We start from the raw sequence: 14,515 nt of genomic DNA, 5'->3' as shown, positions 1-14,515 counted from the left end.
TTTCTGTCTCTTCCAGACTTGACGTTTCTTCATGAGAGCTGCAAGACGTTTCACGGCGAACTCGTCAACTTTGAGAAGATGGTGAGTCGGCTGGCTTTCAGTCAGAGAAGGTCAAACTGCAGAGATGGCTTCACTCAAAGCTCTCTACCTGCATGAGGCTCTTAAAGCTGCTCAGTCAGATGACAAAGTAGAACATTTGAAAGGATTCTAGCCTGCAGCTTCAAAGGATGACGTTAGCATGAGCTGTCAGTCAAAGAGAAGCTAAATGACTTCAAAGAGAAGCTAAATGACTTCAAAGAGAAGCTAAATGACTTCAAAGAGAAGCTAAATGACTTCAAAGAGAAGCTAAATGACTTCAAAGAGAAGCAAGATGCAGAATAAGAACAGAACAACCACAAAACAGAGAGAAAACTATTTAAAAGACGCACAGCGGTCACAAAAAGAAAGGTGGAGCCCGTTGTCCACCTGTGCAGGTGCCTCAGGGCCCCTTTGTTTCAGGGCCTCAGGGCCCGTTGTCCACCTGTGCAGGTGCCTCAGGGCCCGTTGTCCACCTGTGCAGGTGCCTCAGGGCCCGTTGTCCCCCTGTGCAGGTGCCTCAGGGCCCGTTGTCCCCCTGTGCAGGTGCCTCAGGGCCCCTTTGTTTCAGGGCCTCAGGGCCCGTTGTCCACCTGTGCAGGTGCTTCAGGGCCCGTAGTCCACCTGTGCAGGTGCCTCAGGGCCCCTTTGTTTCAGGGCCTCAGGGCCCGTAGTCCACCTGTGCAGGTGCCTCAGGGCCCCTTTGTTTCAGGGCCTCAGGGCCCGTTGTCCACCTGCGCAGGTGCCTCAGGGCCCGTTGTCCACCTGTGCAGGTGCCTCAGGGCCCGTTGTCCACCTGTGCAGGTGCCTCAGGGCCCGTTGTCCACCTGTGCAGGTGCCTCAGGGCCCGTTGTCCCCCTGTGCAGGTGCTTCAGGGCCCGTTGTCCACCTGTGCAGGTGCCTCAGGGCCCGTTGTCCCCCTGTGCAGGTGCCTCAGGGCCCGTTGTCCCCCTGTGCAGGTGCCTCAGGGCCCCTTTGTTTCAGGGCCTCAGGGCCCGTTGTCCACCTGCGCAGGTGCCTCAGGGCCCGTTGTCCCCCTGTGCAGGTGCTTCAGGGCCCGTTGTCCACCTGCAGGTGCCTCAAGGCCCGTTGTCCACCTGTGCAGGTGCTTCAGGGCCCGTTGTCCACCTGTGCAGGTGCTTCAGGGCCCGTAGTCCACCTGTGCAGGTGCCTCAGGGCCCCTTTGTTTCAGGGCCTCAGGGCCCGTTGTCCACCTGTGCAGGTGCTTCAGGGCCCGTTGTCCACCTGTGCAGTTGCCTCAGGGCCCGTTGTCCACCTGCAGGTGCCTCAAGGCCCGTTGTCCACCTGTGCAGGTGCCTCAGGGCCCGTTGTCCACCTGTGCAGGTGCCTCAGGGCCCGTTGTCCACCTGCAGGTGTTTGTGGCGTCAGATCTGAGGTCAGGGAAGCAAAATGTGATCAGAGACATGATGTCTGAGCTGTGTTCTTCTTCTGCTGCAGCATAAAGTCGCCGAGATGGTGAGGAACATCAGACGGTACAGGAGCTCTCAGCTGGGTAACGTGCACACACACACACACACACACACACACACACACACACACACACACACGCACACACACACACACACACACACACACACACGCACACACACACACACACACAGTAACAGTAACAGTTCCCATGTCCTGAATCATTAAAACATGACAAAGAACGCTGTGGTCTGTCTCCATCTGGTGGTGATGTGGTGGTACTGCAGCTATAGGAGCTGGAATTGACAGTTTAATGGCTTTCTGTTTCTGGTAGCCATGGATACGGAGACGTCCCCCTCCCACCTGCAGACGAAGGCCTACGTTCGGCAGCTCCAGGTGATCGACAACCAGAACCTTCTGTTCGACATGTCCTGCAAGCTGGAGCCCAAAGACACATAGGTGCGATGGAGAGGAGGGGCTTCAGAACCAGAAACTTTGATTTAAAGCCCCACACCGAGGCTCAGGTCTGCTCCTCATCTACCTGAAACCACCAAACATGAGAAGAAACAACCTTTCAGTCCAAACTCTGCCAGCAGCCTGACACGCAGGACGCCTGCTGGAGCCTGAAGTTAAAACCCAGAGAAGTGTTGGCCGGCAGAAAACACTCCTGCACACTTTACAAGTTTTACAGCTGTGATGTGAGCTGGAGTCTGTTCTCCCACAGTTTAAACCCCGGAAACTTCAGCCATGTCTTCGTCACTCAGCAGCCGCCATCTCATCTCCACAGCCGGGGCATGAAGATGTGAGTGGAAATGCAATTAAAGGCTGACCTGCATCACCCAGGAGGTTCTGAACGCTCGGTTCTGAACGCTCGGTTCTGAACGCTCGGTTCTGAACGCTCGGTTCTGAACGCTTGGTTCCGAACGCTCGGCTGCGAACGATCGGTTCTGAACGCTCGGTTCTGAACGCTCGTTTCTGAACGCTTGGTTCCGAACGCTCGGCTGCGAACGATCGGCTGCGAACGCTCGGTTCCGAACGCTCGGTTCTGAACGCTCGGTTCTGAACGCTCGTTTCTGAACGCTTGGTTCCGAACGCTCGGCTGCGAACGATCGGCTGCGAACGCTCGGTTCCGAACGCTCGGTTCCGAACGCTCGGTTCCGAACGCTCGGTTCTGAACGCTCGGTTCTGAACGCTCTGAACGCTCGGTTCTGAACGCTCTGAACGCTCGGTTCTGAACGCTCGGCTCTGAACGCTCGGTTCTGAACGCTCGGTTCTGAACGCTCGGCTCTGAACGCTCGTTTCTGAACGCTTGGTTCCGAACGCTCGGCTGCGAACGATCGGCTGCGAACGCTCGGTTCTGAACGCTCGGTTCTGAACGCTCGGTTCTGAACGCTCGTTTCTGAACGCTCGGTTCTGAACGCTCGGTTCTGAACGCTCGGCTCCGAACGCTCGGTTCCGAACGCTCGGTTCCGAACGCTCGGGTCTGAACGCTCGGTTCTGAACGCTCGGTTCTGAACGCTCGGGTCTGAACGCTCGGTTCTGAACGCTCGGTTCTGAACGCTCGGGTCTGAACGCTCGGGTCTGAACGCTCGGTTCTGAACGCTTGGTTCTGAACGCTCGGCTCTGAACGCTCGGGTCTGAACGCTCGGTTCTGAACGCTCGGTTCTGAACGCTCGGTTCTGAACGCTCGTTTCTGAACGCTCGTTTCTGAACGCTCGGCTCCTTCAGCTTTAACGCTGCGGCTGTGTGTCGGGAGCTGACCTCACGTTTCGGTTTCCTTGCTCCGGACCAATCAGACGGTCATCTGACATAAGATGAGCAACAAAGACTGGAGCACCTGCAGTCTTTGGAGCTGTGGGTTCGGCTGCTTTATATTCGGCCGACCGACCACACGGACGACAGGAGGCTCCTGCTGATCTCAGGCTGTCTGGCAGGTTGGAAACAAAGTTTCAGATTGAGGAAAAACCAGCTGAGGATGTAGAAAGGATTGTTGAAGCAACGGCGGCGGTTTGGTTCTCCTCAGCTGAGCTGCAGGGGCACGAAGTCTCAATGTCAAAGCGAGGAGAAACGAGCCATCGTACAAAGCGGCGTGCGATCACCTCATCGGGGTGAGCCGGAACCGTAAGAGCTGCGGCTCCAGGTGACTCTCACCTGGATTTCATGGTGTGTTTCCTGCAAAGATCAGACAGACAGAGTCCTGCCCCTCTGAGCTCTGTTAAAGGATGATGCATTCACTGACACTCACTGACTGACGGACACGGTCGCGGTGCGTTCACGGACTCGCACGACTGGATGGGAGGGCGTAGATGCTGGTTTTCTACCGACCGACGTCACAGTTTCAGTCTGAAAACTCTTTTTTGTTTCAGGAGACCGTTCATGTGAGGCTCAGCTTAAAGGACCGTGCTGTTGTTTTCATGTTCCACTGCAGTCACATCTGGATGAGGCTCAGCACTGCGGTCACATCTGGATGAGGCTCAGCACTGCGGTCACATCTGGATGAGGCTCAGCACTGCGGTCACATCTGGATGAGGCTCAGCACTGCAGTCACATCTGGATGAGGCTCAGCTGATCGTGTCGACATTCCACTGCAGTCACATCTGGATGAGGCTCACCACTGCAGTCACATCTGGATGAGGCTCACCACTGCAGTCACATCTGGATGAGGCTCAGCACTGCAGTCACATCTGGATGAGGCTCAGCACTGCGGTCACATCTGGATGAGGCTCAGCACTGCGGTCACATCTGGATGAGGCTCAGCACTGCGGTCACATCTGGATGAGGCTCAGCACTGCGGTCACATCTGGATGAGGCTCAGCACTGCGGTCGCATCTGGATGAGGCTCAGCACTGCAGTCACATCTGGATGAGGCTCACCACTGCAGTCACATCTGGATGAGGCTCAGCACTGCAGTCACATCTGGATGAGGCTCAGCACTGCGGTCACATCTGGATGAGGCTCAGCACTGCAGTCACATCTGGATGAGGCTCAGCTGATCGTGTCGACATTCCACTGCAGTCACATCTGGATGAGGCTCACCACTGCAGTCACATCTGGATGAGGCTCACCACTGCAGTCACATCTGGATGAGGCTCAGCACTGCAGTCACATCTGGATGAGGCTCAGCACTGCAGTCACATCTGGATGAGGCTCAGCACTGCAGTCACATCTGGATGAGGCTCACCACTGCAGTCACATCTGGATGAGGCTCAGCACTGCAGTCACATCTGGATGAGGCTCAGCACTGCGGTCACATCTGGATGAGGCTCAGCACTGCGGTCACATCTGGATGAGGCTCAGCTGGGTCAGTTTATCGTGTCGACACATCCTCGTAAAGCCCTGAAACATCTGGATCTGGCCCTGGTCCTTTGCTGAAGTGAAAACATGGAAAAACAACGGTGTGGTCCTTTAAGAACACGACCATCATGTGACCATCAGCCGTTTCCACGGGATGACGTCACCCCAGAGAGGTGATGAACTCCTTTTCTCAGCGTTTGGATCTAACCGCTGTCACACCTGAGCGACCGACCGGCTTTACGGAAGGACCCGGTCGCCCCCACAAAGCTGGCCTCCCATTGGCCGGTTCGGGGCAGCCGCAGGTCCGAGGCAATAACAGGAGCGACAGGAAGTGAAGCTGGTTGGTCGACGTCTCGCACCAACGAAGCACTTTTTGCCAAACCTCAGGGCTCAGAGACACTGAGAGGTTTTGTTTACTCTTTCTTCTCGATTTCAGTAGAGTTCAGTTCAGTTGAGTCCAGTTGTGTTGCGATCGATTGGTTCTGTGTTTGTACAGCTGATCACACTTCAGCCATATTTACTCTAATAATAGAAATCTACAGAGTTGTTGTTTTTATGCTGTGATCACCACCAGGGCTGAGCTGAGCCTGAGGGCCGAGTCCAAGGATCTGAACCAAAAACAAAGATTCATCCAATCTATTCTTGTCATGAAGTTCGAAAGAATCATGTTTGAATCTGACGGATAAAATGAGGGAACATTTGTCCTATTTATGATGTCATCGTATTTTTAAAACATCAAATAAGGCACAAACTCCCCTAGTGCAGGCTTCAGGAAACGGGCCAATCAGGAGACGTTGGGCTTTTAGGGAGGGGCTCTTAAAGGCGCAGGAACTGAAACGAGTCGTTTCAAACGACTGCATAAAGGAGCAGTTTGGGATCAATAAGGATCAATTGTCTTATTTAAATCTGCTGGAAATAATTAAATAACGAACCCTTTCAGTTAAAATAAGAAAAAGAATGAATTGGAGATGCTCTTTGCACACCTGAAGCATGAATAAAAGGTGATTGTGGTTCATAAAGTTTACGACTAAAAAGGAAAGAATTCCATCCGAGATGCTCAATGTTCTCAGCTCTGGTGGTCGGTGAACTTTTCTCCTCCATCTGTACCATAACATCCTGTGTATAAGGTTGGTGTGGCTGATCCCGTCCAGAACCGGCTCCTCACACAGTGTCCGACACCAGGTTCTGACTGACAGAGTTTAAGAATGTTTCCTCACATGTTTACAGCCTCTCAGATTATAAACTGTGGTTCTGGACAGGATGAAAGCTTCTCTGCTTCGACAAGACCTTCAAAGTCCAAACGACTCGGTTTGAGTTTCCAGGAGTTCTCTGAAAGCGAGATCCAAACATCTGGTTCCGAACGTGTGTTTGTTGGAGCTGAAGCTCTTTAAGCTGCGGCAGCAACAAAGTAATAAAGATTTGAAATGAATAATAAATAATGGACCCGAATTCTTCAGCCTCCGTTTACTGAAAGTTCAAAGAACTAAAAAAGCACGAGTTCGAAACCAGTCTGAAGAGCCACAGCTTCAGTGTGCTCCAGAACCAAGTCCGTCGGATCTGAACTCCCCTCAGAGTTCAGTTTAAAACTCTTCAGAATCAGTTCGAACCGTTCCAGGTTGGAGCAGAACCGGCGTTCGGGTCCGACTGTCCGAGGTCTTGTCCAAGCAGAGGTTTTTGTGGCGACCCGGTTGGGGGCAGAGTGTGAAACCCAGTGAAGACAGATCATCACAAGTCGGCCGGTGGCTCTCTCAGGACCACTTCCTGGGTGTCGGGCGCTTCATCGTGGGTCCCACGGCGGTTCTGGGCGGAGGCTGAGGTCCTGACCCTCCTCTCATCATCATAAGCTATCTGAACCCAAACAGACCCGGTTCCGCCTGGGATCCATGATGTAGAGACGCAGGCGGCCTCCTGGGTCGAGGCCGTCCGCTGCGTCGCCTGCATGAAAAATACAAAGTGTAAATATTGTGATCCTGTAAATAAGCAAATACTAACGGAGACTCTATTTTATGTATGAGAGGAGGGAGGCGGCGCTAACTCAAGGAGAAACATTTGATTTGGTGTTTTTATTTGTAAAAGAAAGAAATAATCTGAGCTGAACACTTAAAGTTCACTTCTGTTGGTTTCTATCTCAACTCTTTCTGTTTGCTTTTGGTTCTTTTTGTACAGAAGTGGTTGTTTACATCAATACGAGTCCTGATTTCTGTGATGTCAGACGGGGGCGGGGCACGGGTCCGATAGGGGGCGGAGCAAGGGTCCGATAGGGGGCGGAGCAAGGGTCGGGCAGGGGGCAGGACACGGGTCCGGTAAGGGGGCGGAGCAAGGGTCCGATAAGGGGCGGAGCAAGGGTCCGATAGGGGGCGGGGCTTTCAGGGTCAGCGAGATGAAATATCCCAAACTTCAGAAAACCGACGATATTTACGACCAGAGTTATTTTAATGAAAAAAGCTAAATTTAAAGACATGAAGATGCTTTTTAAGTTGAAACCATGTTACGATGTAAACGTCATGTGGTGAGAAACAGATTTTAAGTTGAAGTTTGAAGTTTTTTTGTTGAATAATTCTGTCACAAAATTTGAAAGTTTAAGCTGAAAAATGACTAAATTATTTAAAATGATTCCAGAAATAATTAGAATTTAGCAACAAAAGTCTAAATTTGATCAGAAACTTTGAGAAACTAGTCGTGTTATTTTCATATGAACAGAATAATAACCTTCCAGAGTTAAAATGAATTGTGTTAAAGAAGTTTTAACATCGAAGGGAGACGAGAAGTTTTGGCTGCTGCCAGGAATCAGCTCAACATTCAAGACTTTTAAATGAATTTTCCCTAAAAAATCCAGAATTAAAATGTGTTTCTGAGTCTGATTCTCTGTCATAAGAACAAGCTGAAAACAAAATGCGGTTTAACGTGTTGATAAAACTGTTTTCCCTCATCTGATGGTGACCTTCATGATCTGAAATGAGAGAAAGTTGTCGTGATGTTGGTCTGGATGCAGTTCCTGCTGAAAAGGATCCTCAGACCTGTGCTCCCTCTGCTGTCAGACTGCACACTGAAATAAAACCTGTGGACAACAACAACAAGCCCAGCCTTCGCCTTCCTGTGTGTCTTTGTGCTTTCATGTGTTGCTTTGAGGTTCTTTCATCCGTCCAGGAGCTGAGGAAACCAGCAGAGAAACAACAGCGGCCAAGTTGTGCTCCAGAGAGACGTTTTAGTCACAGGTGACAACATCATGAAACTCAGTAAATCCAGCCTCAGATCAACAGTTATCTATGGAACAGTGTGTGAGAAACTAAGTGAACCCCTGATCCAGCAATGACTGCAAGGTGCCCAGGTCCTGTGGCTGCAGAACCAGCCCAGATCATCAGCCCTCCACCACCGTGCTTGACAGCTGGTATGAGGTGTTTGTGCTGATATGCTGTGTTTGGTTTCCTCCAAACGTGCTGCTGTGCATTAGGACCAAACATCTCCACTTTGCTCTGGTCTGTCCAAAGGACATTGTTCCAGAAGTCTTGAGCTTTGTTCAGATGCAGCTTTGCAAACCTAAGCTGTGCTGCCATGTTCTTTTTAGAGAGAAGAGGCTTTCTCCTGCAGCCCTTCCAAACAAGCCATCCTTGTTCAGTCTTTTTCTAACTGTGCTGCCATGACCTTTAACCTTTAGCATGCTAACTGAGGCCTGTAGAGTCTGAGATGTAGCTCTGGGCTTCTTCACCTTGGGGTGACCTTTAACCTTTAGCATGCTAACTGAGGCCTGTAGAGTCTGAGATGTAGCTCTGGGCTTCTTCACCTTGGGGTGACCTTTAACCTTTAACATGCTAACTGAGGCCTGTAGAGTCTGAGATGTAGCTCTGGGCTTTTTCACCTTTTGGTGACCTTTGACCTTTAACATGCTGACTGAGGCCTGTAGAGTCTGAGATGTGGCTCTGGGCTTTTTCACCTTTTGGTGACCTTTGACCTTTAACATGCTGACTGAGGCCTGTAGAGTCTGAGATGTATGACCCTTAACCTTTAGCATGCTAACTGAGGCCTGGAGAGTCTGAGATGTAGCTCTGGGCTTCTTCCCCTTGGGGTGACCTTTAACCTTTAACATGCTAACTGAGGCCTGTAGAGTCTGAGATGTAGCTCTGGGCTTTTTCACCTTGGGGTGACCTTTAACCTTTAGCATGCTAACTGAGGCCTGTAGAGTCTGAGATGTAGCTCTGGGCTTCTTCACCTTGGGGTGACCTTTAACCTTTAACATGCTAACTGAGGCCTGTAGAGTCTGAGATGTAGCTCTGGGCTTTTTCACCTTTTGGTGACCTTTGACCTTTAACATGCTGACTGAGGCCTGTAGAGTCTGAGATGTGGCTCTGGGCTTTTTCACCTTTTGGTGACCTTTGACCTTTAACATGCTGACTGAGGCCTGTAGAGTCTGAGATGTATGACCCTTAACCTTTAGCATGCTAACTGAGGCCTGGAGAGTCTGAGATGTAGCTCTGGGCTTCTTCCCCTTGGGGTGACCTTTAACCTTTAACATGCTAACTGAGGCCTGTAGAGTCTGAGATGTAGCTCTGGGCTTTTTCACCTTGGGGTGACCTTTAACCTTTAGCATGCTAACTGAGGCCTGTAGAGTCTGAGATGTAGCTCTGGGCTTTTTCACCTTTTGGTGACCTTTGACCTTTAACATGCTAACTGAGGCCTGTAGAGTCTGAGATGTGGCTCTGGGCTTTTTCATGACCTTTAACCTTTAACATGCTAACTGAGGCCTGTAGAGTCTGAGATGTAGCTCTGGGCTTTTTCATGACCTTTAACCTTTAACATGCTAACTGAGGCCTGTAGAGTCTGAGATGTAGCTCTGGGCTTTTTCACCTTGGGGTGACCTTTAACTTTTAACATGCTAACTGAGGCCTGTAGAGTCTGAGATGTAGCTCTGGGCTTTTTCACCTTGGGGTGACCTTTAACCTTTAACATGCTAACTGAGGCCTATAGAGTCTGAGATGTAGCTCTGGGCTTCTTCACCTTGGGGTGACCTTTAACCTTTAACATGCTAACTGAGGCCTGTAGAGTCTGAGATGTAGCTCTGGGCTTTTTCACCTTGGGGTGACCTTTAGCATGCTAACTGAGGCCTGTAGAGTCTGAGATGTAGCTCTGGGCTTTTTCACCTTGGGGTGACCTTTAACCTTTAACATGCTAACTGAGGCCTGGAGAGTCTGAGATGTAGCTCTGGGCTTTTTCACCTTGGGGTGACCTTTAACCTTTAACATGCTAACTGAGGCCTGTAGAGTCTGAGATGTAGCTCTGGGCTTTTTCACCTTGGGGTGACCTTTAACCTTTAACATGCTAACTGAGGCCTGTAGAGTCTGAGATGTAGCTCTGGGCTTTTTCACCTTGGGGTGACCTTTAGCATGCTAACTGAGGCCTGTAGAGTCTGAGATGTAGCTCTGGGCTTTTTCACCTTGGGGTGACCTTTAACATGCTAACTGAGGCCTGGAGAGTCTGAGATGTAGCTCTGGGCTTTTTCACCTTGGGGTGACCTTTAACCTTTAACATGCTAACTGATGCCTGTAGAGTCTGAGATGTAGCTCTGGGCTTTTTCACCTTGGGGTGACCTTTAACCTTTAACATGCTAACTGAGGCCTGTAGAGTCTGAGATGTGGCTCTGGGCTTTTTCACCTTGGGGTGACCTTTAACCTTTAACATGCTGACTGAGGCCTGTAGAGTCTGAGATGTAGCTCTGGGCTTTTTCATGACCTTTAACCTTTAACATGCTAACTGAGGCCTGTAGAGTCTGAGATGTAGCTCTGGGCTTTTTCACCTTGGGGTGAACTTTAACTTTTAACATGCTAACTGAGGCCTGTAGAGTCTGAGATGTAGCTCTGGGCTTTTTCACCTTGGGGTGACCTTTAACCTTTAACATGCTAACTGAGGCCTGTAGAGTCTGAGATGTAGCTCTGGGCTTCTTCACCTTGGGGTGACCTTTAACCTTTAACATGCTAACTGAGGCCTGTAGAGTCTGAGATGTAGCTCTGGGCTTTTTCACCTTGGGGTGACCTTTGACCTTTAACATGCTAACTGAGGCCTGTAGAGTCTGAGATGTAGCTCTGGGCTTTTTCACCTTGGGGTGACCTTTAGCATGCTAACTGAGGCCTGTAGAGTCTGAGATGTAGCTCTGGGCTTTTTCACCTTGGGGTGACCTTTAACCTTTAACATGCTAACTGAGGCCTGGAGAGTCTGAGATGTAGCTCTGGGCTTTTTCACCTTGGGGTGACCTTTAACCTTTAACATGCTAACTGAGGCCTGTAGAGTCTGAGATGTAGCTCTGGGCTTTTTCACCTTGGGGTGACCTTTAGCATGCTAACTGAGGCCTGTAGAGTCTGAGATGTAGCTCTGGGCTTTTTCACCTTGGGGTGACCTTTAACCTTTAACATGCTAACTGAGGCCTGGAGAGTCTGAGATGTAGCTCTGGGCTTTTTCACCTTGGGGTGACCTTTAACCTTTAACATGCTAACTGAGGCCTGTAGAGTCTGAGATGTAGCTCTGGGCTTTTTCACCTTGGGGTGACCTTTAGCATGCTAACTGAGGCCTGTAGAGTCTGAGATGTAGCTCTGGGCTTTTTCACCTTGGGGTGACCTTTAACCTTTAACATGCTAACTGAGGCCTGGAGAGTCTGAGATGTAGCTCTGGGCTTTTTCACCTTGGGGTGACCTTTAACCTTTAACATGCTAACTGAGGCCTGTAGAGTCTGAGATGTAGCTCTGGGCTTTTTCACCTTGGGGTGACCTTTAACCTTTAACATGCTAACTGAGGCCTGTAGAGTCTGAGATGTAGCTCTGGGCTTTTTCACCTTGGGGTGACCTTTAACCTTTAGCATGCTAACTGAGGCCTGTAGAGTCTGAGATGTAGCTCTGGGCTTCTTCACCTTGGGGTGAACTTTAACCTTTAGCATGCTAACTGAGGCCTGTAGAGTCTGAGATGTAGCTCTGGGCTTCTTCACCTTGGGGTGACCTTTAACCTTTAGCATGCTAACTGAGGCCTGTAGAGTCTGAGATGTAGCTCTGGGCTTTTTCACCTTGGGGTGACCTTTAACCTTTAACATGCTAACTGAGGCCTGTAGAGTCTGAGATGTAGCTCTGGGCTTTTTCACCTTGGGGTGACCTTTAACCTTTAGCATGCTAACTGAGGCCTGTAGAGTCTGAGATGTAGCTCTGGGCTTCTTCACCTTGGGGTGACCTTTAACCTTTAGCATGCTAACTGAGGCCTGTAGAGTCTGAGATGTAGCTCTGGGCTTTTTCACCTTGGGGTGACCTTTAACCTTTAACATGCTAACTGAGGCCTGTAGAGTCTGAGATGTAGCTCTGGGCTTTTTCACCTTGGGGTGACCTTTAACCTTTAGCATGCTAACTGAGGCCTGTAGAGTCTGAGATGTAGCTCTGGGCTTGCAGATGTAGCTCAAAAACTGACAGAACTCCTGCTTTTATAGAGCTGCTCACACTGACTGAGGATCAGTTAATCAGAGCATTGATCAGTTAATCAGAGCATTGATCAGTTAATCAGAGCATTGATCAGCAGCTCCTGGCTGCTTCTTACCCTCTTAGTTCCTGTGGAAGCAGGGAGGGTTCACTTAGTTTTTAACTCACTGTTTCTGTGTTTTATCTCAGTTTTTGCTCCATAAATAATGACTCAGTCTGATGTGTCTGATCTGTTTTTACTGACTTTTATCACCTGCTGGGGACCAGATGGTTTTATTATGTCCTGACGTGTAAAACCTAACTTTTCCGCTGAGGTTAAAGGAACTGAAAGCAGAGCAGTGCTGCAGGAAACTGGATCAGTGTGAGGTGTGTGATCGGGGGTTGTGTTGTTTCACATCAGCCCCACCCCCAGAGGAAGCTGCTTTCCATCCCTGATAAGGAGAAGGTTTATATTTAGGGTCAAATTTGGGGGAAGGGTGAAGGTTGGAGCTTCAGATAAAGACTCAGTCATGACGCTGAGCTGCTGCTTTTGAGCTGTTATATATTTAACAGGTGCTGACCCCGCCCCCCCCCCCTCGGGTCAGCACCAATTAAAGGAAAAATATTCAGTTTTCGGCATCAGCAGATTCTTCCTAAAGCTCTCCTTGTGCCTTTGTTGCTGTCCGTCACTCTGAGATCGTCTTTCTATTGGAGAGCATTTCAAATCTCCAGCTTCAGCTTCACTTTATTACAGAACTTCTGATGTTCTGCTGGTTTGGTCCGGTTCTGACTCGTGACTCGGACTGCAAGTCCCAGAAAGCACTGCTGCAAGAACCAATGCGATGGCTCCAGTTTTCTGCTTTCCGGATCAGTTCATTCATTTAAATTCATGTTGAGGATCGGTTCTGTAGGTATGTTTTATGCAACACTCGAAGTGATGCATTATGGTCTTGAAGCAGTGCATTCTGGGGCTGCAGAAAGTTGCAGTGTCACATGACATTAGTTTTCAGTGATATTTAAAGTAGGAAGTTTGAATTTCTAGGTTATCTGAAGGAAAGACAGCATGCTTACTCACTGAGCTACAGATCCGGCTGGACCGGTTCGTCTAACTCAGAAATGTCCAAAGTCGGTCCTCGAGGGCCGCTGTCCTGCAGGTTTTAGATGTTTCCCTGCTTCAACACACTTGATTCGGATGAAATGGATCTCTTCAAAATATTGTTAAGTTCTTTCAAGCCTGCTATTAATGCCTTGATCAGAATCAGGTGTGTTGAAGCAGGGAAACATCTAAAACCTGCAGGACAGCAGCCCTTGAGGACTGGATGTGGACAACCCTGGTCTCACTGGTCCCAGTATACCTGGACAGAGTCCTGGTCCCAGTATACCCACCCTGCTTCCTGGTCCCAGTATACCCGCACTGCTTCCTGGTCCCAGTATACCCGCCTGGCGTCCTGGTCCCAGTATACCCGCCCGGCGTCCTGGTCCCAGTATACCCGCCCGGCGTCCTGGTCCCAGTATACCCGCCCTGCTTCCTGGTCCCAGTATACCCGCCCTGCTTCCTGGTCCCAGTATACCCGCCCGGTGTCCTGGTCCCAGTATACCCGCCCTGCTTCCTGGTCCCAGAATACCCGCCCGGCGTCCTGGTCCCAGTATACCCGCCCTGCTTCCTGGTCCCAGTATACCCGCCCTGCTTCCTGGTCCCAGTATACCCGCCCTGCTTCCTGGTCCCAGTATACCCGCCCGGGGGTCCTGGTCCCAGTATACCCGCCCGGCGTCCTGGTCCCAGTATACCCGCCCTGCTTCCTGGTCCCAGTATACCCGCCCGGCGTCCTGGTCCCAGTATACCCGCCCGGGGGTCCTGGTCCCAGTATACCCGCCCGGGGGTCCTGGTCCCAGTATACCCGCCCGGGGGTCCTGGTCCCAGTATACCCGCCCGGGGGTCCTGGTCCCAGTATACCCGCCCGGCGTCCTGGTCCCAGTATACCCGCCCGGCGTCCTGGTCCCAGTATACCCGCCCGGCGTCCTGGTCCCAGTATACCCGCCCGGCGTCCTGGTCCCAGTATACCCGCCCTGCTTCCTGGTCCCAGTATACCCACCTGGCGTCCTGGTCCCAGTATACCCCCCCCGGCGTCCTGGTCCCAGTATACCCGCCCTGCTTCCTGGTCCCAGTATACCCGCCCGGCGTCCTGGTCCCAGTATACCCGCCCGGCGTCCTGGTCCCAGTATACCCGCACTGCTTCCTGGTCCCAGTATACCCGCCCGGCGTCCTGGTCCCAGTACACCCCCCCCCGGCGTCCTGG

The 14,515-nt window shown here is 51.0% G+C and overlaps 2 protein-coding genes across 2 annotated transcripts in view; both read left to right on the top strand.

Annotated features, from left to right (window-relative positions):
• The window catches only part of rapgefl1 (Rap guanine nucleotide exchange factor (GEF)-like 1), a 39,182-nt gene extending 36,696 nt beyond the window's left edge, over positions 1–2,486 (top strand). The window contains 3 exon segments of the mRNA XM_072368098.1: positions 17–81; positions 1,534–1,588; positions 1,838–2,486. Coding sequence (XP_072224199.1) covers positions 17–81; positions 1,534–1,588; positions 1,838–1,962 — 245 coding nt within the window. The 3' untranslated portion in view covers positions 1,963–2,486.
• The window catches only part of jmjd6 (jumonji domain containing 6, arginine demethylase and lysine hydroxylase), a 154,358-nt gene that overhangs the window by 137,267 nt on the left and 2,576 nt on the right, over positions 1–14,515 (top strand). The window lies entirely within an intron of this gene.

Source organism: Leuresthes tenuis, unplaced genomic scaffold (genome assembly GCF_036924035.1).
Source record: "Leuresthes tenuis unplaced genomic scaffold, fLeuTen1.0.hap1 SCAF_17, whole genome shotgun sequence".
Classification (NCBI taxonomy): Eukaryota; Metazoa; Chordata; class Actinopteri; order Atheriniformes; family Atherinopsidae; genus Leuresthes; species Leuresthes tenuis.
The sequence above is the reverse complement of the archived record's forward strand: the minus strand, read 5'-3'. Positions and strand labels throughout refer to the sequence as shown.